The sequence below is a fragment of the Scylla paramamosain genome, unplaced genomic scaffold (genome assembly GCF_035594125.1).
Source record: "Scylla paramamosain isolate STU-SP2022 unplaced genomic scaffold, ASM3559412v1 Contig139, whole genome shotgun sequence".
Taxonomy (NCBI): domain Eukaryota; kingdom Metazoa; phylum Arthropoda; class Malacostraca; order Decapoda; family Portunidae; genus Scylla; species Scylla paramamosain.
Window position 1 is genome coordinate 80,001 of NW_026973804.1, and position 25,687 is coordinate 105,687.

The following is a 25,687-nucleotide window of genomic DNA, read 5'->3' on the forward strand; positions in this document are numbered from 1 at the left end:
TGACTGCAAGACCTCAGGAAGATTCAAGTATGTGTTTGTGTGATAGATGAGTGCATTAGTTAGTGAAAGGGTTATTCAGAGCCTTAGACTGATGTATTTTGAGGTGAACATGACACAAAAACAGCAGAAATTTCCCATAATTAACAACAGAAAGCCAAGCAAACAATAAAACAACAGAGAAAATGATAAAAACACCACAGTTTTGTCTACCACGCCTCACCACTGACAGTCTCTCCACCACCAGAGCCAGGTCACGCAAGACTCGGGCAGCAGACGGCCAGCTCAAAGACATCGAGTCAGGTTCCCCAAACAACGTACTGGATTTGATGGAGGTTCTGCCTAACACTGACGTCAGCGATATCACGGAAATTCCTAGCGTGTTTGAGCGTGACGACCAGACACTGCCCTGCGACCACACTTTGCGTTTCCGCACAGCTACAGGGTGGTGCAATAATCTTAACTTCCCGTCCTTCGGCAAGTCGTTCAGGGCAAAAAGTCGACTCCTACGTCCTTCTTATGAAAACGGTGAGTGTCTGTCTGTCTGTGTATGTGTGTATATATATGTGTGTGTGCATGTGTGTGTGTTGGTATTTGGGATAGGTCAAGAAATTAAGTGTTTAAGTTTGATGAAATAAGGGATAAAGTCAAGAGTAGATCAGATAGATGTCTATGTGTCTGTATTAGTGTTAGGGATAGAACATAAATAATGTGTTCAGGCTTTATAAAGTTAAGAATCAGAGAGAAGTCATTTCAGTCAGCTAGAGGTCCCAAAGTGATATAGAGAGCATGACAAGGATGACATAAGCAAAATTCTCAGGGTCAGTAATCAGGACAGGACAAGAAATAAAGAACTGAAGCTTGATAAAGTTAGGAAAGAGTATAAATAAATATGTTTGTAAATGAGTCTGTGGTGCCTTGTCTGTGCTGGCCTGTGTGGGAATGCTAGCCTTGTATGTAGACAGAGAGACAGACAGATAGATATATTACTATTATTATTGTGTGTGTGAGTGTGTGGTGCCTTGTCTGGGCTGGCTTCTGTGGGATTGCTAGCCTTGTATGTAGATAGACAGACAGACAGATAGATATATTACTGTTATTATTGTGTGTGTGAGTGTGTGGTGCCTTGTCTGTGCTTTGTATAGGACTGCCAGTGTCACAGATAGATATATAAACTTAATTCTCACTGAAGTACCCCCATACTTTATCTTCTATAGGACTGCTAACCTGACAGATAGATAGATTAACAAACCAATTTCCTTACAGTACAATCAAGTACCCCCAAACCTTGCCTTCTGTGGGACTGCCAGCCTGACAGATAGATAAACAAATGAATTTCTTTACAATACACTCAAATACCCCTAAACCTTCTCTTGTCATCCCCAGGTCTGTCTAAACCTCGCGTCACTTCAGTCACCGGCAAGCCTCTCCCTTCCCCTCGGCTCATTTCCACCAACATGCACAACGACGTGTCTGCACCGCATGTCCGCTATACCCTAATGGTCATGCAGTGGGGCCAGTTTATTGACCATGATATTATTTTCACCCCCATCAACAAAGGTAGGTGTGTGTGTGTGTGTGTGTGTGTGTGTGTGTGTGTGTGTGTGTGTGTGTGTGTGTGTGTGTGTGTGTGTGTGTGTGTGTGTGTGTGTGTGTGTGTGTGTGTTTACATAGTTGTAGCTTCCAAGGTCTGATAAACTATTGATTTGTTGTCTCCTGATCTTTATATGTCTAGTTTTCTTTAATTTCTGCATACTTGTCACTAAAACTATATATTTTCTTAGTCTGTTCCTAACCTAATCTATCTTTGTTGTTTATCATTATCTGTTTTTTTCCATTAGTTATCAAATCTCCTGTTTCTCTTTCTCATTCTAGTGTTAACAGGTATATGTTTTCTAATATCAACTTAACTGTGTATGTGTTGATAAAAAAAAAAGTACTTATTCTCTCTTTACTTCATGTCTGTAAATACACTGACTCCTGGCCCAGCATCTCTTCACCTCACCCACTAAACACATTCACTTCTCTCTCTTCCAGGTTTCCAAGACTCGATTCTGGATTGCCGCAGATGTGACTCTCCCCAGACAGTCCACCCTGAGTGTTTCCCCATAGCCATTCCTCAGAACGATCCATTTTTCCCTCCTGTCAATATATCATCTGGCCAGCCATTCTGCATCCCCCTGACCCGCTCCATGCCAGGCCAGCTGACTCTAGGTGTGTGTGTGTGTGTGTGTGTGTGTGTGTGTGTGTGTGTGTGTGTGTGTGCAACATTTCCCTCTAACACACTGCACTCCTAATGACTATCTCTCTCTCTCTCTCTCTCTCTCTCTCTCTCTCTCTCTCTCTCTCAGATTACGATGCATACTGCAACCCAACAGTGCTCAATGAATTTGGCATAGCCTTCCGCTTTGGCCACTCTCTACTCAAGCCTTCCCTGGAGCGCATGGACGGAATATTTGCCAAGTGCAACCCTCCTGTCAAGCTGAGCGAACACTTCTTCAACCCAGACCTACTCTACCAGCCTGGGATGCTTGATGAGATCATCCACGGCCTGACTACTGTGTCCATGGAGACACTGGACCAGTTCTTGACAGATGAGGTGACCAACCATCTCTTTGAAGACAAGCGGCAGCCATTCTCTGGCCTGGACCTGGCTGCCCTCAACATCCAGCGAGGCAGAGACCATGGACTGCAGCCTTACAATGAGTACAGGGCCCTCTGTAACCTGACCAGGGCGAGGTCGTTTGATGACCTGCACAGGGAGATAGCGAGGCCGGTGATCGAGCGAATGAAACGGACGTACGCACACGTGGATGACATAGATCTGTTCACTGGTGGATTGATTGAGACGCCGCTGCACGGTGGACTGGTCGGTCCCACGTTCGGCTGCATCCTTGGCATTCAGTTCAGGAACCTCCGCTGCTGTGACCGGTTCTGGTATGAGAATGCTGACCCACTTGTGCGCTTCACCGACCCTCAGCTCACTGAAATAAGAAAGGTGGGTCTTCCTTGGTGGTGGTGGTGGTAGTAACAGTAGCAGTAGTCTATCCATCTGTGAGTAATGAGTGGTGGTGGTGGTAGCAGTAGTAGTAATAGTATCTCTGTTGGTGTTAAGTAGTGGTGGTAGTAATAGTAATAATAGTAGCAGTAGTATCTCTGTCTGTGGGTGGTGAGCAGCAGTAGTAGTAATAGCAATAGTTCATTTCTCTTTATATACCAGGCTGGCAATCCCACACAAGCCACACACACACACACACACACACACACACACACACACACATTCTTATCCCAGTCAGCCATAGGATAGAAAGGAATAATAGTAGTAGAAATAATAGTAGCATTAGTAAAAGTAAATCACCTTACTTATCAAATCAACTTAAAATCTAAGTAACCTTGCCAAATCTACTCAAAACTTAACTTAATTACCTAATCTGTCCTAAATCTAGTTATGTCTAACCTTACTAATCAAATTAGCTAACTTATCTTGATCTTACTTAACAAATTAAGTGTTTTAGCAGCAAACAAATGAGCTCAAGTGTGTCTCTTCTCTACAGGTGACACTGGCCAAGCTTCTGTGTGACAATTGTGACAATGTGGAAAGTGAACAGCGGTCTGTCTTTGACCTTCCAGACCCCTTCCTGTAAGTACTGCTCCTGCACACACACACACACACACACACACACACACACACACACACACACACACACACACACACACACACACACACACACACACATACAGACACAGACAAAATGCTATCCCCTCATCCCTTCCTCACCCCCAGGAACCCCCGAGTGTCATGTCGCGACCTCCCCGGGGTGAACCTTGAGCTGTGGAAAGAGGAGCACGAAGAAGAGGAAGACCTACATAGGATCAGATGGAAGGACCATGTCAATGAAGACACAAGAGACAAAGGATTAGATGAAAGAATGCCTCAAAGCAGAAACATCTGAAGAAGACTTTTGTAAAGAGCAATCCCAAATAGAAATTAGGGTGGGAAGAAGCAGCGTTGGCACTCACCACATTGGTAACATAGATGCCCAGGAGTGTTCGTCGTGCTGGCCGTTCCACTAGGATGGCCATGAGGCTGCCAATGAACCCTGGCACAAAGGAGACTGTGAAAAAGTTGAAGTGCTGCAGAATGTGTCTGTGGGAGTAAACAACAAACATATCATTAACAATTAAACAATTTGACATTTCATAGAGGTGACTCAATTTCAGCTACCGTATTTGATAGCTTATAAGACACACCTTAAAAAAGTCTCAGAAAATTAGCCAGCGTCTTATAAGGCCAAGGTTCAGCTCTGGGGCAGTGGCTAGTAGTAAGTCTATGGCAACAGTGGCCCTTAAATCAAACCACAAACATCTTCACACATGTAAACAAAGTGATGATCATTTCTAAATCTCAAAAACAACTCTTTTTTTTGTAAGGTAACAATGTATAACAGATCATACTTAATGGTAATTCACATAAAATAACACCAGTCAGAAAGAAATTAAGTGACTATGCTTACGTTGTTTGTACCAAAACAAATTCACCATTAGTTAAACATCAAACCTGGCAACACATGCAAGGTTCACTGCGTTCCTTAGGTAAGATACACCTTCATACAACAGAAATTATGCCTATCTTTTAACATTTTTATCTCGCATGTGTGTTCAACAAAACTTGAAGCTAATGAGAAACTATATTTTTTTCAGAAAACCTAACATAACAAAAGATTTTATAAGTGAAAAGAGAGTCACAAAGTAGGGTGACTCATGGTGATGGTCTGCACAATAATCATGCAATACAGTTTATGCAATAGTGTTTAAAATTTCCAGATTTCATTTCCCCAACATAATGGGGTCACAGAAACAACGTGTACACAATGGCGTATAAGTTACAAAATTATAAAATTTCCCAAGGAAAAATATTGGAATCTAATAAGTATCTGAATACATATGAGAGGGCATCAAATGTCAGGTTAAATCCTTCACTTCATATACAGAGCTTAAACCCATTTATTTATCTTTTTTTTTTTTTTCAATGCCTGCCCAAACTGAGATGCATCTTATAACCCCATATGTCTTATAAACTGTCAAATACAGTATTTTCTATTTTACAGTATTTTATCTTGTTCCAACAGGAAAATACTAATTTTACAGTATTTTATCTTGTTCCAACTGGAAAATACTAATTTTTTTGTCATTTTATATGCTAATGATGAAGTGCTTCAATGGCTGTCCTTCATCAATATCCTATGGTCACCTCCTCTCTCCAAACTAATCAACAAGAACTCATGCACTATACTTGGTTTGTGTAGTAACAAGAATTGTGGGAGCTGATCACAACACACTATGACCACTGACTACTTAAATGTGTATTCATTCACATAAACTATACTATATCTTAATTAATTGAGTATCCATGCACAAAAACATAAAAAATAAATAAACAAATAAGTAGATAAACAGAAAAAGATTACTATGTTATGCAACTCCATGGTTTCATATAAATTTCCCAGAGTAAAAGCAAGCATGACACACTCAGTATAATAGCATGTATATTACACTTACTACTTCCAAACTGCCCCAACATGTGCATGGGAAAGGCCACACCTGGCATGCTCACCTGACAACACAGTAGGAGCCAATGTACCCAAAAGCATTGACTGTCAGGAAACAAACTGATGTTGTTAAGTAGTTCTTCAAGAGCTTTTTTCCATACTTCATACTTATTTTCCGAGCATTCACAAGACTGGTTAGCTGCATGCAAACAAATGCAAGTCATTAATATTACAAAGATAAACCTCAAAATACAAAGTGTCATTCCCAATTCAAAAGAAAAAGGAAAGAAAAGGAGAAATAAAGAAAGCAAGCAAGTAAAATTATTAACTCCTGATCAAAGTCTTCCTTCCACTTTTGAAGCCAGAAAGCAAAATCATATTCCCCTTCACCTCACACTCTACTTACACCAGATCTATCATGGCATAAGGTAATTGATATGAAAAGTTCTATGCATAGCTATAATCCATTTTCACCTCTTTTTACCAATATAGTAACAGTAATCTTTAACATTTTGTCACCTAATGACACCATCACACACATTTTCAGTAACTGTAGATAATTCTAATGAGCCAAAATAAAATTACAGTAGATGCAATGCAATATTTTATCGCAATCACCCCTTTACTGCCAAGTGTTACCTTTTTAAATTATATTCTAAACTTCCATCAAGCTTAGGAAGCCAGTGCAGTTGCCAGAACAGTTTACTAGACACAATGAGGATAGTATCCCTCTAACATAAAAAAAAAAAAAAAAAAAAAAAAAAAAGGTCACATACCAAGTACACCACACCATAGATTTTGATGCTTTCAATGAACCCAATGATACAGATTTCAAAGGAGGCTGAGGAGCACGAGTGTTTCCAGCAGTGGCCGAGCTCATAGCAGGAGTATGGCAGGATCTTGCTGAAGCTCCCCATCCTGCTGTTGTTACCACTACTGCTCCTGCTGGTACCTGTCTCTCCTCACTACCTAAAGGGCAACACCTGAAAAGGGAACATAAGCATGGGTGTGCTGTCAATCCTCCTGTCTAAGTACTAACTTGTGCAAGCAATCTATTGAGGTGTTGAAACAACTCCCACAGGAAGCATATGAAAAACAAATACACAGGCACCAGATCACAAGACAATACTATTCAGTTAACAATGAAGTATGTATGCTGTAAATTTCTCATGTACGTTAAACTGCAGATATCCAGACTGAGAATGCCTCAAGTACCTTGTGATAAATAAAGCTCAACACATCATCAAATAAGTCACCAGCATCAAGGCAGTTTTTTGTTCAAGCAAGTCAGTTCTTAGAATCCCACAAAAGCAACTGTCAAGATCTGCAGATACACTTAAACTATCAGATGCATCAATGGTGATGCAGCAAAACCAGTCTCATCACATAAAAAATATAAAAAAATCAAAGATGTATGTTGGAGTCATCATAGATATCACAGAGAGGATATCATCTCAAGTAGAGCAGTGTCACATCATCTTAATCCTTATCACAGGCAAAATAGTTGATAAGATATTTCATGAGCTCAGTGATAAACACTATACTCAGTAATCTGATAATGAAACTGTAAGATGTTCTTTAAAGAGGAAAAGAATGCTTATTAAAAAGAATCCCAAAAAATATATTGGCTCCTGACAGACGCTATGGTCCCAATACCTAAAACGAGAGAGAGAGAGAGAGAGAGAGAGAGAGAGAGAGAGAGAGAGAGAGAGAGAGAGAGAGAGAGAGAGAGAGAGAGAGAGAGAGAGAGAGAGAGAGAGAGAGAGAGAGAGAGAGAGAGAGAGAGAGAGAGAGAGAATGATAGGCAACAAATTCATCCAAGTAGACATGGCAAAAACTGTAGATTTTTCCTACTTAATAAGCTTCATGGGCAGACAAATTCATCTGCATGGTCAGTTAAAGGATAAGTAAATCTGTGCACTGACATAAATCTGCAATGTTGTTTCTGTAAGGCTGAGCTGTACATTACCAGTTTACTTTCTACCCTCATGAGAATTGGTTCACATTCTCTCACGTTCTCAGGATCTGATCGATTCAATTAATACATGGAGTCAATGTGACCCGGGTCTTATCATCCTGCACTGATCACATCAAGAATGGCATGACACGTTACAAAAGGAGGCACTGCACAAGCATTACATTTATGCCCCTACATCATAACTGCCTCTAACCAATACTAGCGAGTTGAACCTACAGCAGCTCAAAGGTCACGGTACGTGACTCTTCACTCAATGAAACATTGTAGTCACTCTTGCTAAAGCAGAGATTGACTGACCAGAAATGTGAGGTCACTGCAAGCTGGTTTCAAAGCAGAAAGATGAAAATCTCATAATAATGAGAAGGATGCTGTAATACTTCTATAAGGTGATTCCAAAAGCTTGATCACTGATGAGAAGTGTATTGCCATACATCACAACCTGTGGCTCACCCAGGCCCTATGATGAGTGTACTGGATAAAACAGCTCAAGACAGCCACAACTTCCATTGCCACATGCTCATTCCCATACATGTGCAATTTTTAACCTACTATACAGTACTGCAATTAATTTCTATACCTATTGTGTTGTTGCAATGTTTAAGATTTTTACAGTATGAAGGCATCATTCTCAGTCTGTGAAGTGGCAACTGTCAACAGCAGCAAGCCATCCTCTCTAAAAGTTTAAGCATTTCTATACTAAAGACAACACAAGCCAAGAACTGCTTCACCTTATTTACACAGCTATACAGACAAGAAAGTCAAGGCTCTCACGTGGCACTTGACTTTGTTTACAAATGCTTTCACTGTTGCAGGAGACACCCGACTGCTGTTGACAGATGCCACCTTGCCACCTCAGACTATCAGCTGACGCCACAAAATCAGTCACATCACCGCACTGAGGGAGATAAACAAACCAGCACCTGAGAGCTTGTCATCACTCAGTACTAAGTCTGTTTTGTCTGCCGCAGGGCTCGTCTTGACGTGTACAAGTATAAATAGAGGATGACTGGCAAATGACAAACCATAACTGTCCACGGGGGCGAGTTGTGTGTGGAAATGAGGTAACGTGTGTTGTGTTGCTTAATATAAAGTGTACGTATCCCACAGTACTCTCCACAACCACCAGCCCCATTCCGATAGTAATGACCTCAATCCTACCAACCACCACCCATTTCTCAATATGCATAACCCACACCAGTCCATTACTACTACATCATTAGAAAATTTACCGTCTGTTTGTGTGTGCAGTGTTGCGTTATAGTGTCAATAACCCACACCACCCCCACTATAACCCACCATCACACCACGATCTCAATCCTACACACTACCACCCACTTAGTAAATAAACAACAATCGCCCATTACAATTACACCACTACAAGAATTACCGTGTGTGTGCAGTGGGCTTGGGGCCAAATGAGGTTTATCTGGGTGGCAGGGTACCTCAGCGCAATCATGAAGGCTGGCGGGGTAGATATCAGGTCGCTATCTGTAGTTTTAGTTCCCCTACACGTCCGTCTGTCTGATTGGCCGCTACTGCCCGCCAACCTTCCGCACTACGAGCCTAACAGTGTTAAGTTCGTATAATTTTACTGTTATTATTATTATTATTATTATTATTATTATTATTATTATTATGTCTCTGTGTCATACGAAATAGTATTTGTACTACTACAGCTATTACCACTACTACTACTACTATTACTACTAGAAGTAGTAGTAGTAGTAGTAGTAGTAGTAGCAGAAATACTGCATTTTGGTTTATCAAAGCGACAGATGCGTGGTTATGTAATGCAGTTCACTATTACCATCTGCTTCCTTTTATTAATAATGACCATATGATATCTGTCACAAATCAAAGGTCGCAGATAACGTGGTGCTTTATACTTCAAAGAAGACCCTGATATGCGATCACGTGAAAAAGGAACACCCAAACAGCAGGTTTGATCTACAAAATAAATAAATAAATAAATAAATAAAAGTCAATCCACAAATTTATGATGTCGTTACGAAAGGCTTAAAACTGAAGATATGATGGAAGGTAGAGTGCATAGCGAGATGCGAACAATGAACAAAAATTATAGCACACACACACACACACACACACACACACACACACACACACACACACACACACACACACACACATGACCATATATATATATATATATATATATATATATATATATATATATATATATATATATATATATATATATATATATTATATATATATACCAGTGGAAGACATTAAATTTTGTGTAGGTGGTGGGTGAGCATGGTGGCTGCAGATGATAATAATGATTATCTATATTTTGGTGTTTCACAAAGCTATTACTGGCTGTGTTGGCCTAGGTTAGGGTTGACTATGCTGGTCCGGGCAAAGCTACGAGGTCACACATTCTGAGGCGCACATCCATGATTCAACAGCTTGCATTATTACTTATATCACAGACTGAGTCACTTATTTGAGGTACTGAATCGCACATCATGAACTTATTCCATGCATCAGCCACTGAGAGCTATATTCTGAAACACCTCTGAGCTGCACCTCCATTACTTACAAAGTAATATTCCTCAAGTGTCAGGCTTGAATCATGTGTATCAAGGACCTGTGAATGTGTATAAGCATGTTAAGTCACAACTATTGTCTCAATGATGTTTGTGTATTTTCTATGGTAACTCTTCATTAGGATCTACACTAATCACAGCATTTACCTGCAGCTCTTCATGTGGCATCTTTACTCTTACCCACCTTGTAAATTTAGTGTTACTTTAAAATCAAACTTAAGACTGTAGTTTTCCTTTAGAAAATTAAGAAGGTACACATTTGTATGCAATCACATGGTCATCATTGCATATTACTTCTTATTATAGTCACAATCACTGCACACTTTTTCACACGTCTTGTAATTTTTTATACAACTGCCACAGATCCATTCATTTTTCAGGAAGTGGCTTCCTTGTGGCTACTGCCATATTAATGGAGATTGCCCTTCTGTCCTCTAGAGCTACACTATGATGATAAGGAAAAGCACATGCTGTTTTGCATCTGCTTTCTGCAATGTATAGAATTCTGCACTTATCAACATTAATTTTCAATATTAGCAGTTTTCCCATAGCACTTAAAAATACTTTTCCAAGTGTTAATTTTGCTTTTTGCATGACAACTTATTGGAAGCAGTGGAAGTGAAGTGTGATGGAAGAGATGGAAGAGTTGGGGGATGAGGTTATAAAGGAGAGAAAGGGAGAAGTGGAGGGGAAAGAAACAGATCCCTAGCTACACTTTTGTGTCCCCATCAATATATGTAGCTGCCCCTCCAATTCAGGTAGTCCAAAACTGGCACTGCTGAGACATAATGCTTAGAAATAGAACAAGAGATAGATTTTCAGATAGCAATATTGCTTCACACAACAGCTACAAGAATTTGCTACATCTGAACTCACAAAGGAAAGAAGACAGCAAGGTTTGGCTCCTCACTTTTTTCCCACTGCAGCAGCCTGAGCCGCCTTCTTTGCCTTCACCATCTCAACAAGCTCCTGAAATGCCATCATGTGAGAATAAGACTTAAAAGTTACAATAACATCAGTGTCTACTGTGCACTATATAAAACCTTCACTACATACATACACACACACACACATATATAAAACCTTCACTACACACACACACACACACACACACACACACACACACACACACACACACACACACATAGCACTTACATCTTCATGCATTTATGGAGGGACCACAAAAATAAAAGCAGATCAAAAGATAAATGCATGAGAGAGAGAGAGAGAGAGAGAGAGAGAGAGAGAGAGAGAGAGAGAGAGAGAGAGAGAGAGAGAGAGAGAGAGAGAGAGAGAGAGAGAGAGAGAGAGAGAGAGAGAGAGAGAGAGAGAGAGAGAGAGTCACTCCATAAACAAGATAAACCTGATTTGTTTTCTCCACAATCTCACATACAGGGAATAGCAAGCAACACATCACCAGACACACAAACACACACACACACACACATATACAGACCTTATAGCGCCTCATGCAGTCTTTCTTGGTTCGGTTGGGGACACACTTGGCAATGCGGTCCCAGCGGTCAGGAGTAGAGACTGGATAGGTCTTGAGGGCTTGCTCCAGCAACCTCTGTTCCTCAGCTCCCCAAGCAGCAGTGTTCATCCCCAGCATCTCCTGTGGTGCTGCACAAAGGAAAGATCTAACATCAGCCTAAAAACATGTTTTTTCTTAAAATATCTTGGAATTGATTCACAGCTCAACTGGTGATATTGCATAGAGCTAAAAGACAATTCACAGCAGTTACACAGAGAAGGGAGAAAGCTCTTGAGTTCATACAGAGAAGACTCATGGTAATAATTAATTAGTATAAAAAGAGAAATGAGAAATTACCCAAGCATCAACATGATATAAAACTACACAAAGATGCAAAAGAATTATCTGAATGTCAGCATAACAGCAAGAACTCACTGTCATATCTCTGGGAGGCTGTGGTGTCGCTGATCACCTGCCGAGCCTGTGCCTTCTCCATGCTGTGGTAGGCATTCTTGTTGGCTGCCTCCCTCATGTGCTTGTCTGAGTGTTGCAGCTCCTTGGCCTTATTGAGCACCTCCTTGGCCAGCCTGGTGATGCTGGTGGCTGTGTTGGTTGATATACTCTGCCACAACCTCCCACCTGCAGCATGGAGGGTTCAAAGAGTTCCTCTAAGTACAGCAATGCATAAAAACATAACCTAACATTAAGGGAGCTGCAAGAAGCCATCCTTGTATGAAACATATCTACCTATATCCACCTATCATTCCCATCCATAAATTTGTCTAATCCTTTAATGCTCCCCAATGACTCAGCACTAACAACCTGATTACTGAGTCCATTCCATTCATCTACTACTCCATCTGAGGACCAATTTCTTCCTCTCTAACTATTTTCAAGCTTGAACCCATTGTGTCTTGTTCTATCCTAATTATGATCCTGAGAATTTCATAAATGTCACCTTTGTTATATTCCCTATACCACGTGAAGACCTAAATGGTGTGTATGTAGAGAACAGTAGTAGGGATCAGATAACAACCTTGATATTAGTCATTTTAAAACACACATGGAAACACAAGAATAAGGCAATATATCAATCAAATAAAATATTAAAGCTTAAAAAACCCATCTATTTATATACTAGGCCAGCAATCTCACATCAGCTGGCCCAGACAAGGCACCACACACACACACACACACACAGACACACACACACACACACACACACACACATGCACACCACTTAGTGTCAGCATGCTCGGCTCACAACCGAGAAGGCATGGGTTCAAGTCCTGGGAGAATCTCTTCATGTGTAGCCCCTGTTCACCTAGCAGCAAGTAAGTACAGGATGTAACCTGAAGGGTTATGGCCTCACTGTCCCAGTGTGCGGTGTGTGAATGGTCTCAATCCTACCCAAAGATCAATCACTACAAGCTCTGACCTCTTTCCATATGGGGAACAGCTGGTTTGGTGACCAGCAGACGAATGTAGGTGAATGACACGTCATTCACACTCTTAGCCCTGTCAGCCCCAGTGGAAAGGGACAGCCTTGTGGACCACCAATAATAATAAGATATCAAAAAATATATAAACAGAAGCAATTTACACACACACACACACACACACACACACATGAACCAGCTCACCTCTTTGTTGTGCCGGCAGGGAAGAGGTTGACGGCTTTGATGAGCAGCTGGAGGTCATCTTGATTCCAGACTTTGAGTGATGAACCTTCCCCTCCTCCTCCACCCCCTCTCCTTGCTGCCGCTGCTGCCACCTCCTCCCTCTCCTTTTTGATCCTGTTGCGCACCTCACTCACCTACAACAGAGAGAGGAGGCAAAGAAGTGTTACAGGGGGTCCTCAAGTTATGACAGAGTTCTGTTCCTATGCCATGTTATAAACTGATTTTCTGCATAGGTCAGAACCAGCATAAGTAAGCTACCTGCAGTATGTCAATCACTAATACTAATACTGTTGTACTGTAAAGTCATAGTCTAGGACATAAACACATAACTATTGTGCCTGTAAAAGAAACATATGAAGGACAAAAGTCAAGACTGTCATACACCAAGGACTCCTTGTACTAATCATAACTATCAGTGGAGAAATAGTCTGAAAGGTTTGACTATCCTAGGGAAAACAGGTCATACAGAATATCCAGATCATTTGGGGTGGATTGTTCTAATTTAGATTAGCTTGCTTTATGCTACTTTGGATTTAGCTAATCAGATAAGGTAATGTAACATGACTTAAATAGACCTAACATAGTTAATTTCAAAAGTGATGCAGATACCCATATGTCTGTTGGAGCAGCTTTTGGGTTCAAGGCTTAGGAAATTTTTTGATTTAAGAATGACAAAAATTATGCTTTTTTTTTTTTTTTTATATATAAGCAACAATTACTGCTACTACTACTACTACTACTACTGTTGGCCCTCCACACTCACCTCCTGTGTCAAAAAATTACTACTGCTATTACTACTACTGTTGATCTCTCTCACTCACCTTTGTCAATTAACTACTACTACTACTGTTGATCCTCCCTCACCTCCATCATGAGTACCTCCCACCCTTGCATCTTGTCCTGGGCCACTTGTGCTAGTTCCTTGTTGAGTTCCTCTAGGCAGGTCAGCTCCAGTGCCTCACACAGCAGCTCCACATCTGTCATGGTCTGCACTCGCTCCCCCCTCCTCTGATGCAAAGTAACTGTTGTCCTTACAGAGAGTCCGCAGCATCTGGGAATAGAGGATACTATACTAATGATTTTCAGCCTCTCTGTTATTGCTGCAATGTTGCATATCTTGCTATCTTTTTACTGCTATTTTTTTTTCTAGTAAACTCTGGAACTCCCTGCCTGCTCCAGAAGATCCTCCTTCCTATAACTTGAACTCTTTAAAATGGCTGGTTCCAACTTTTCAAAACACTTATCCAACAATTCTGGATAATCCTTATGATCTTTCTTTTGGGACTAGCATCTCAGTGGACTTTCTTTCCCCCCTTTTTATTGCCCTTGACCAAAGATCTTGCATAAAAAATGTTACTGAAATATGTGAGGAAAGGGTGAAGAGAGAGTATGTGAAGTTCAGAGCAAAGAGGAAGGGAATACAAGGGCAGGACTAAATAGAGAAATCTGTTGCAGTTATGTCCTCATGGAGTATTTATCAAGAGGTGTCAAATAAAGATAGACAGATACAGAGATGTTCTTTATCACTGTCACCATCACATCTATGCAATGACAAAGAATGTGTGCTTTATTCTATTTCACGTTGCTTTTTAAAATTATTTACGTGAACAAAATACAGGCAATCATAATTTGTATATATATTTTTTTAGTTTCCAAATTAATTTACACATTTGAACACTAAATTTAATGCTCTTTCCATCTTTCTAATACAAATGCAGTCCTTTCAGCCCCTTATGAACAGGAACTGTATCAAAATCATTTAAAAAATGACATCAAAGAAAAAGGAAAAAAATATAAATCTGAAAGTATATAATGAATGAGAATATTTTAATGTGAAATGTTACAGAAGATGAAAGTGGGTAGAGTTTCATTTTTTAGTTTTTCTTTTTTTTTTAGCAAATTTTGTAGCCTTAAAATGAATGATAAAAAAAAAAAAATAAATAAAAAAAAAAAAAAGACTTGCCAGGTAGAATGATGGCTCCAGGCATGAGTCATGAGAACTATAGGGGCAGGTGACAGGAAGGGAGGACTGCGACGAGATGAAAGTGAAAGGGGAGAGGAAAGGAACAGGAGGAGGAAAGGATATAATGTATTGGGCTTGCTTGCCATAGCCAGGGATCATTATTATTATTATTATTATTATTATTATTATTATTATTATTATTATTATTATTATTATCATCATCATTATTATTATTATTATTTTTTTTATATATATATATTGGAGGATCACTGGCCAAGGACAACAAAGACTGAAAAAAAAAAAAAGAAGAAAGAGGCCCACTGAGGTGCTGGCTCCTGAACAGTCAAGTGTTAGTCAAACAAACAGGGTAAGTGCCTTGAAACCTCGCTCTTGAAAGAGTTCAAGTCATAGGAAGGTGGAAATACAGAAGCAGACAGGGAGTTCCAGAGTTTACCAGAGATAGGGATGAATGATTGAGAATAATGGTTAATTCTTGCATTAAAGAGGTAGACAGAATAGAGATGAAAGAAAGAAGAAAGACTTGTGCAGTGAGGCATGCAGTTAGCAAGATCAGAAGAGCAGTTGGCATGAAAATAGCAGTAGGAGGTAGCAAGAGATTCAACACTGCAGTGATGAAAAAGAGGCTGAAGACAGTCAGTTAGAACACACTAGAAAGAAAGTGCACCACGAAAATTCAATATATTTGTCAAGAGAATTTTTGATTATGTTAGCGATCACAGCAGTTTAAGCGTCAAAGACAAGTGTGTGGTAAGTTCTTACATGTCAAGCATATTCTACCCTCCTCCTCACCTTCCTCTCTTTTTTGAATGCTTTCTTCAGCACCTCTCTTTCCTTCTTTTCTACCTCCTGTTTTGCTCTTTGCTCTGCCTCCTCTGCTTCTCTTTTCTTTCTCTCTGCTTCCTCAGCTTCCTGCCTTACCTGAAAACACCAAATTTACACATTAGCAAGACATATCATTCAAAAAAAAGACAACATAGCATGGTATTTCAAAATATATGGCATTTCCGAGCATAAGACATGAAAAATACAAATCAATGAGAAAAATGTGAAGCCTTGGTCTGTTGTAGAAATCAATGCATATATGTGTCCGAGAGTAGTTAGAGATTGGCCTGGTGCTAATACTGGAGATCACAATGTGCACTCACCCTCTCCTCCTCTTCTTGTTTTTGCCTGATTGCCTCTGCTTTAGCCTTTTTCTCAGCCAGTCTTCTTTCCTTGTCTTCTTCTTTAAATCTTAAAAAAATTATATATATATATATATATATATATATATATATATATATATATATATATATATATATATATATATATATATATATATATATATATATATATATATATATATATATATATATATATATATATATATATATATATAATTCTTCATCTCTTTCCCTCTTTTTCTATAAACTTACCCATTCTTTAGCTACAGAAGTAGACAGCAAAAGCAGGAATTAATTTTTCCCTCATAAGGAGTCAGAAGTAAAACAAGAACAGCTTCTTTGCAATCTAAATCATCATAAACCTTTCCATCAAAATGAAATTTGAAGTATTATGTAACAACAGAAAAAAGTACTCCTTGTGATAAATATCTCTTGGGATAATGCACAAAATTTCAACTTTTATTGGGATACAACGAAAATACACGAAATCAGTAATAAGTAACGAAACATACTTGGCTATCCTTGGGTCACAGGCATATGCATTGTCAACTAGCCTGCGCAATCGACCCATCTCCTCCTTCCGACGCCTCGCTCGCTCTACCTTGTTCTGCTTCTCTATCCATCGACGCTCCTCCCGGCTGGCAAGATTGACTGATTTAAAGAAGGGAAGGCGACCACAACATTGCACTCACATTGCACTGTTACAAAATATTCAAAGAAACTAAAATGACCAGTTAAAGCAATCAGAACAATGTCGGTGCCAGTTTTCCTTGCCATAAGTCTGGGTATTCTGTCTAGCCATATTAAATTTTCTTGTTATTTTTTCCAATGTCAAGTCTAGGCTTAAGTTTGGGCATTATTTCCTTATTCAATTAAAATTTTATTCAATGTTAATGTTTCAAGATACAAATTTCACCATTTTTGCTGCCTTTGGGAAGATAAAGCAAGGCTGGAGTGGAATACACATAACTCTAAAAAGACCAGACATACAAATAGTGAAGACTCACTCCTGTCCCTTCTCCTTTTCCTCCTCATCCAGATATGAAAACTCTCGCCAGGAATCAAAGTCGTACCAGAATCCATAGAAGCGATCAACCTGCACAGTGATGAAAATTAAGTCGGTTAACAATACAAAATAAACACTATTCATAAAGAAATCTTGAAATGATGTTTTATGTGTAAGTTACTGGACCCTCTATGCTGAGGAAAATTATAGTGTATGATATTTTAAACAAACTTTCAAAATTACTGGTCTATCTTTCCATCAACATAGCATATGATGATGGTAACTATAAAAAGTAAACTGTCACCAAATATCTACTTGCATTTCTGCTACTAGTAATCTCACTTCTAAAACAGTACAAGGGAGATTGATGTGACTGTACAGGCCAATCACTCTCTCCAGTTACTTAATCTGCTAATCTGGACTGACCTTTTGTTTGGTGTCATCAGGTTTGCCCCAAGCCAGGAACGTGCTTGTGGGTGGACCAACGAGCATTGCACTCAAACACCCCTGTGAAAATCTGCAATGCAACACTGTGCCTTACAAAGATGTGGTGGAGACTGAAGAAGAGAGAGAGAGAGAGAGAGAGAGAGAGAGAGAGAGAGAGAGAGAGAGAGAGAGACGAGAGAGAGAGAGAGAGAGAGAGAGAGAGAGAGAGAGAGAGAGAGAGAGAGAGAGAGAGAGAGAGAGAGTTATATAATCTAATATATAGACCTGACATTACAATATGAGATGGAGTTAATCCCTTCAGTGATATGTAATCATCCACACCACTACAAGTAATGTTATACAATCTTTATAACCACCTGCAAGAAAAAAAGCGGTGAAAAGGAATAGATTTTTTGCAATTTCTAGCCAGTATAATGTTTGGAGATGGCTGTAGAATGTGAAGAAATTGTCCCAGAGTGGTTAGTGGTAAAGAAAAGATGTACCAAATAGCAATGAATACTGAACTTTCAATTCTTTGTTGAGTCATTTTTCTTCCTAATAGGAGTTAGCGCTTGCCTTGTGTGCACATATATTTGACATTACAGTATGACATGGAGTTAAAAGACCTTTGAATTCTTTGTGGAATAAATTTTCTTCTTAGTGGGGATCAGCGCTTACCTGGAAGAAGTTTGCCTTATTGTGTGCACTGACAGCCGGCACCTCGTCATCAAACTCTGGGTCCACCGAGTCCCAGGAGCGTCGCTTGATGGGGTCCCCGAGAATCTCATAGGCTTTGGTGATGCAGGTGAAGTAGTCATCGTCATCCCTCACCTCCTCCCCAGCTGCTCGCCGCTTGTCTGGGTGGTGCCACAGAACCATCATGCGGTCTGTGAGGAGTAACACAATGGACGGAAGTGCACACTAATGCTGCACTCTCATTCCTTTACCCAAGTGTTGGGTCATCCTGTTTTAAGCACGTACCAAAGGGAATGCTAATTATTATATTAGACTTACAGATATCTTAGCATAAAACCAATGATCAGAAAATATAATGTCTATCTATCTATCTATATATCAGGTTGCCAATCCCACATGGGGTGGCCCAGACAAACCACCACACACTCTTACAAATATCATTCACACTCATAGCCATAGGGGCGCCAACTATTCTTCAGACACATTCTCTCTGCTCTTCTGTATGCACCACCTAGCTACAATTCAAGAGCTTGTTAAAGCTAACAGTTATGGACATGGTTTCATAATTAATAGTAATTACTACAAACAACATGATGGCATTCCCTTTGGGTTCTACTTTAGCAAATGTATCCCAAATGATTGGTGTGAGCAAAACTTCAATAATTAGCCATGCAATGTCAATAGCAGGCAACAAACTGCCTGTGCCAGATGATTGACAAAAGTCAACTGACAATGCTCCTCGCTGTGGGCCACAGGAAGACACAGCTCGCCCACGCCCACTCACTGTCAGTGTGGCCACACTTATTTGGTACAATGCTCCCACTTTTCTCACCATTTATCACACTCACCTGCTTGCTCACAACCATTGCCAGTGTGGCCATAGTCATAGTCTCAAACCACCATACTACACCCCAGGAACTTTGGTATAGCAAAGCCAACCACATACATCTATAGCAAGGCACAAATAAAATGTAGTTATTGAAAATATACAAATAAAATAAAAATACCAAGACTAAAAGGGCTGACACTGCAACTGAAAACTGGCACTATAAAAATACCTTCAAACAGCAGGTGCACTAAAACTTGGTACTCAGTACACTATACACACTAGCTCCAGATGCCACCAGGACTTACACGCTCTTTTGATGTCATCATCAGAGGCCTTGTACCTGTGCTTTCGGAGTCCCAGTACTGCATAATGATCCTGGTCCTGAAAGGCAATGTTGTAGAAATGTATCAATATATAAAAGAAAGATACTAATCAAATAAATGACAGAGGTAAGTGATGCTCTCATAGTGAACAATCAAGACAGAACTATATATGCTAGATAAGTTTAGGTTTTGAAAAGAGCTTAGTAAGAACTGGTTCACAGAGTAGTGGACAAATAGAACAGGCTTAGCATTCATGTGGTCAGCACCTACACCATAAGTGATATCATGAGGTTAGATGACTAGGCATATGCATATAGAGGCCAGATGGCAATAGGAAGGCTGACTGCATGGGGAAGAGGAGGATAACAGATTTTCATGGTTAGTACAGGAGTTATCCAGTGTAGGCCAGCCAATCTTTTGCAGTCTTCTCCATTCTTATGTTGCTATGACTGGACCATGCTGGCTGAGTTCTCACCTTCCAGTCTGCTGGGTTGAGAGAGCGAAGATAGTGTATGTCATCCTCCACCTCCACCTCCTGAGCCTCCTCCTCCTCACTCTCCTCTTCACTTTCCCCAACTGAGGAGGTGAGGTGGCCCCGCAGACGCCGTGCCTCATATATGTGGAACCATCGTCCCACTGGTTCTACCTCCACCTGGATGAGTGCTGTGGAAGGGAGAGGTAGAGAGAAAATAAAACAGATATTACCAAGAATACCATTCAGGATGCTGAGGAAATAAAGGACATATTGTACAGAAAGAGACAGAAAAGAAAAATACCATAAGAGAAGAACAACTAGAAGGTCATCTCTAAAAAGTACACACACACACACACACACACACACACACACACACACACACACACACACACACACACACACACACACACACACACACCTATTGGTTCTGAAAAGAGGGAGAAAGAGAGATGCAGAATAATGTACTACTACTGCTACTGCACTACCCCTGCAGGACGGCATGCTACGAGGCACACCCAACCCCCTGCGAGGCAAAGACCTGCTGCCCACTGAGAATGAGAACCACGAGTGTCAGGCTCCCTCTGGCCGGTGCTTCACTGGAGGTTAGTGTTTGGCTGAGGTTAGCTTAGGTAAGGTTAGGTAAGGTTACTGTTTGCATTGCTTACTAGATGATGTCACTGTCTACATATGACTGAGTGAGAGAGAGAGAGAGAGAGAGAGAGAGAGAGAGAGAGAGAGAGAGAGAGAGAGAGAGAGAGAGAGAGAGAGAGAGAGAGAGAGAGAGAGAGAGAGAGAGAGAGAGAGAGAGAGAGAGAGAGAGAGAGAGTCTTTAAAGAGTCATTTATGTGTATGTGATTGACTGAATGGGTGAATGAGAGAGAGGAAGAGAAATAGAGACCCTTCAAAGAGTATGTTTTTTGTTTGTCTGTGTGTGTGTGTGTGTGTGTGTGTGTGTGTGTGTGTGTGTGTGTGTGTGTGTGTGTGTGTGTGTGTGTGTGTGTGTGTGTATTTACCTAGTTGTATTTACCTAGTTGTATAATACAGGGTCCGAGCCAAAGCTCAATTAGTCCTGTCTCCATACCCGAATTTGTCCAATTTCTCTTTAAACATGTGCACACTCTTTGCCGCAACTACCTCTTCTTTTAAGTTATTCCATATTTCAACCATTCGATGCGGAAAGCTGTATTTCTTAATATCTCCCAAACAATGACTCTTCTTTAATTTCTTCATATGTCCCCTTGTACGTCTATCTCCTTCCTCCACTTTTACAACTAGGTCATCTCTGTCTATCTTCTCCATGCCATTTACTAATTTGAACATTGTTATCAGGTCTCCTCTTTCCCTTCTTTCTTGCAGTGTGTGTGTGTGTGTGTGTGTGTGTGTGTGTGTGTGTGTGTGTGTGTGTGTGTGTGTGTGTGTGTGTGTGTGTGTGTGTGTGTGTGTGTGTGTGTGTGTGTGTGTGTATGACTGAGTGAATAAGAGGAAAAAACAGAGAGAAAGCCTTGAAAACATCCACTTGTCTGTTTCCTCCCACCCACAGGAGACACCCGGGCCTCAGAGCAGCCTGGCTTGGCTGCGCTACACACTCTGATGATGCGTGAACACAACAGAGTGGCCGGGGAACTGAAGCGCCTCAACAAACACTGGAATGATGAGCAGCTCTTCCAAAATGCCCGGCGTATCGTGACGGCCATCAACCAGCATGTCACGTACAATGAGTGGCTGCCAAGGGTGCTGGGGTGGAACGCTGTTAATCTGTATGAGCTTAACTTGCTGCCTGAGGGCTATTCTGAAGGTAGGTTAATGTGTGTGTGTGTGTGTGTGTGTGTGTGTGTGTGTGTGTGTGTGTGTGTGTGTGTGTGTGTGTGTGTGTGTGCAACATTTCCCTCTAACACACTGCACTCCTAATGACTATCTCTCTCTCTCTCTCTCTCTCTCTCTCAGATTACGATGCATACTGCAACCCAACAGTGCTCAATGAATTTGGCATAGCCTTCCGCTTTGGCCACTCTCTACTCAAGCCTTCCCTGGAGCGCATGGACGGAATATTTTGCCAAGCGCAACCCTCCTGTCAAGCTGAGCGAACACTTCTTCAACCCAGACCTACTCTACCAGCCTGGGATGCTTGATGAGATCATCCGCGGCCTGACTACTGTGTCCATGGAGACACTGGACCAGTTCTTGACAGATGAGGTGACCAACCATCTCTTTGAAGACAAGCGGCAGCCATTCTCTGGCCTGGACCTGGCTGCCCTCAACATCCAGCGAGGCAGAGACCATGGACTGCAGCCTTACAATGAGTACAGGGCCCTCTGTAACCTGACCAGGGCGAGGTCGTTTGATGACCTGCACAGGGAGATAGCGAGGCCGGTGATCGAGCGAATGAAACGGACGTACGCACACGTGGATGACATAGATCTGTTCACTGGTGGATTGATTGAGACGCCGCTGCACGGTGGACTGGTCGGTCCCTCGTTCGGCTGCATCCTCGGCATTCAGTTCAGGAACCTCCGCTGCTGTGACCGGTTCTGGTACGAGAATGCTGACCCACTTGTGCGCTTCACCGACCCTCAGCTCACTGAAATAAGAAAGGTGGGTCTTCCTTGGTGGTGGTGGTGGTGGTGGTAGTAACAGTAGCAGTAGTCTATCCATCTGTGAGTAATGAGTGGTGGTGGTGGTAGCAGTAGTAGTAATAGTATCTCTGTTGGTGTTAAGTAGTGGTGGTAGTAATAGTAATAATAGTAGCAGTAGTATCTCTGTCTGTGGGTGGTGAGCAGCAGTAGTAGTAATAGCAATAGTTCATTTCTCTTTATATACCAGGCTGGCAATCCCACACAAGCCACACACACACACACACACACACACACACACACACACACACACATTCTTATCCCAGTCAGCCATAGGATAGAAAGGAATAATAGTAGTAGAAATAATAGTAGCATTAGTAAAAGTAAATCACCTTACTTATCAAATCAACTTAAAATCTAAGTAACCTTGCCAAATCTACTCAAAACTTAACTTAATTACCTAATCTGTCCTAAATCTAGTTATGTCTAACCTTACTAATCAAATTAGCTAACTTATCTTGATCTTACTTAACAAATGAAGTGTTTTAGCAGCAAACAAATGAGCTCAAGTGTGTCTCTTCTCTACAGGTGACACTGTCCAAGCTTCTGTGTGACAACTGTGACTATGTGGAAAGTGAACAGTGGTCTGTCTTTGACCTTCCAGACCCCTTCCTGTAAGTACTGCTCCTGCACACACACACACACACACACACACACACACACACACACACACACACACACACACACATACAGACACAGACAAAATGCTATCCCCTTATCCCTTCCTCACCCCCAGGAACCCCCGAGTGTCATGTCGCGACCTCCCCGGGGTGAACCTTGAGCTGTGGAAAGAGCGTGTGTCATGTGGCGTAGGCAAGACTAACATCGACATAAGTGGAGCAGAACGCATCTCTCCTTGTGTTATGTGCACCTGTACCAAGGAAGGGGTGAGTCTTGTGCATCTGTCTGTCTGTCTGTTTGTCTGTTTGTTTTGCTATTTATAATGCTATCAATGCCTGGAAGTGCCTATCTGTCTGTTTATCTGCTTATTAAACCCAACCCCCACAGCCTGTCTGCCAGAGCCTCAATTAACAAGTGCCTAGAGACTCCCTAAAGGCAAATCTAAGTATTTCTCCCTCTCTCTCTCTCTCTCTCTCTCTCTCACAGCTAGTCTGCCAGCCTCAACTAACAATGGTACCTGGAGTCCACTTATATACAAAGCTGAGTGTTTTCTCTGTCTCTCTCTCCTCCACAGCCTGTCTGCCAGAGCCTCAAGATAGACAACTGCTTCCACCTGGCCCAGTCCTACAGTCCTGAGTCTATTCTGAATGACCACGTGTGCAAGGTGCAGTGTGCATTTGCCTTCCGTGCCTTCCCACAAGTGGCCACTCAGGACTCCAACCAGCTCGGATTTGCCAACAGTTAAAGAGCTGACGTCACAAGAAATGGTTAGAGAATATTTTGCAATGTCCCTATCTTGTGAAGTATGTTAGGGGTGGGGATGCTCTCTCTCTCTCTCTCCTCTCTCTCTCTCTCTCTCTCTCTCTCTCTCTCTCTCTCTCTCTCTCTCTCTCTCTCTGTCTGTCTGTCTGTGTAAGAGGCAAGTTTTGTTTTTGTTCAGCAGATATATGGTATATTATGACAGTAAATTTGGGGTTGAGTGGTTGTATTTAGCAATGTCTCTCTGGAGTAATGCTGTAAATTTTTGTGTTTGTTTCTCCCTTGTATGTATGTATGTATGTTCCTCCTGCTCCTCCTCCTTGGGTTTGTGGAAGACTATAACATCTTACAGAAAAAAAAAAAAAAAGAAAATTAAGTTGTTTTCATAATGCTGCTACTGCTGTTTGTATGTATGTATGTATCTATGCATCTGTGTATATGTGTGTGTGTGTGTGTGTGTGTGTGTGTGTGTGTGTGTGTGTGTATTGATGGAAACACACACACACACACACACACACACACACACACCACATGATTAGGTAGAGAACAGACACAAGAAAAGGTATATTCATTCAAATCTTGCAAAATGACCTTAGTATGGCCCAGAATACAGGTCATTTAAGGTCAAGTTGCATGAAATTTGGTTATTTAGTGAGGAATGTTGGTATATGTTGACCTCAGCAAGACCCAGGACACAAGGTCATTCAAGGTCAGATGTATTGCTGTTTTGAATTCAGCAGATCCAGAATGAAAGGTCATTGAAGGTCAAATTATGTTTATGAAGCTTTTCTATTTAATTTAGTGAGATGTGTGTGTGTGTGTGTGTGTGTGTGTGTGTGTGTGTGTGTGTGTGTGTGTGTGTGTATGTGTGTGTGTTCATGTGTTATTCAATATCATTCATCTATGTCTTTTCAGCTCCTTTTAGCCCTAACTTATTCATGTGTGTTCTGTCAATGGTCTCACTTCATTGCACCTCCATTCACTGTGTTAAGAAAGGAAAAGTCTCTTGGTGTGGTAGGAAACTGAAAATTATATTTCTGCGTGCTTATTTTCTTCTGCTAAGTAAACCTAACTCATATTTTATCCTAGTGTGTGTGTGTGTGTGTGTGTGTGTGTGTGTGTGTGTGTGTGTGTGTGTGTGTGTGTATTGTATGTTAATGTAAATTGTAATATGTATTTTATTTTTTATAAAATATTGGCTAAACATGATATTTCTATGTAGTAATGTCCCTCTTCAGTCTCCCTGTGTGTGTGTGTGTGTGTGTGTGTGTGTGTGTGTGTGTGTGTGTGTGTGTGTGTGTGTGTGTGTGTGTGTGTGTGTGTGTGTGTGTGTGTGTATTGTATGTTAATGTAAATTGTAATATGTATTTTATTTTTTATAAAATATTGGCTAAACATGATATTTCTATGTAGTAATGTCCCTCTTCAGTCTCCCTGTGTGTGTGTGTGTGTGTGTGTGTGTGTGTGTGTGTGTGTGTGTGTGTGTGTGTGTGTGTGTGTGTGTGTGTGTGTGTGTGTGTATTGT

The 25,687-nt window shown here is 41.0% G+C and overlaps 2 protein-coding genes, 1 long non-coding RNA gene and 2 pseudogenes across 3 annotated transcripts in view; 3 read left to right on the forward strand and 2 right to left on the reverse strand.

Annotated features, from left to right (window-relative positions):
* LOC135099509 (peroxidasin-like) overlaps window positions 1-6,142 on the forward strand; it is a 7,975-nt gene extending 1,833 nt beyond the window's left edge. The window contains exons 3-9 of the mRNA XM_064001887.1: window positions 1-27; window positions 245-525; window positions 1,384-1,557; window positions 2,035-2,211; window positions 2,349-2,995; window positions 3,552-3,637; window positions 3,782-6,142. The exon at window positions 1-27 is cut by the window's left edge and continues 166 nt beyond it. Of these exons, the coding sequence (XP_063857957.1) occupies window positions 1-27; window positions 245-525; window positions 1,384-1,557; window positions 2,035-2,211; window positions 2,349-2,995; window positions 3,552-3,637; window positions 3,782-3,950 (1,561 nt within the window). The 3' untranslated portion in view covers window positions 3,951-6,142. The remainder of the gene's footprint in view (window positions 28-244; window positions 526-1,383; window positions 1,558-2,034; window positions 2,212-2,348; window positions 2,996-3,551; window positions 3,638-3,781) is intronic.
* LOC135099508 (dnaJ homolog subfamily C member 2-like) overlaps window positions 1-6,463 on the reverse strand; it is a 27,069-nt pseudogene extending 20,606 nt beyond the window's left edge.
* On the reverse strand, window positions 6,323-18,649 carry LOC135099511 (dnaJ homolog subfamily C member 2-like; annotated as a pseudogene).
* A 3,556-nt stretch (window positions 18,650-22,205) lies between these two features.
* On the forward strand, window positions 22,206-23,254 carry LOC135099516 (peroxidase skpo-1-like). The gene is made up of 2 exons (XM_064001891.1): window positions 22,206-22,744; window positions 23,231-23,254. The coding sequence occupies exons 1-2, from the start codon at window positions 22,274-22,276 to the stop codon at window positions 23,252-23,254; spliced, it is 495 nt and encodes a 164-aa protein (XP_063857961.1). The 5' UTR covers window positions 22,206-22,273.
* Window positions 23,255-23,268: 14 nt separating this feature from the next.
* Window positions 23,269-24,641, forward strand: LOC135099514 (uncharacterized). Its single transcript, XR_010268056.1, has 3 exons — window positions 23,269-23,396; window positions 23,519-23,669; window positions 23,978-24,641. It is a non-coding gene; the product is annotated as an uncharacterized LOC135099514 (long non-coding RNA).
* The last annotated feature ends 1,046 nt before the right edge of the window (window positions 24,642-25,687 follow it).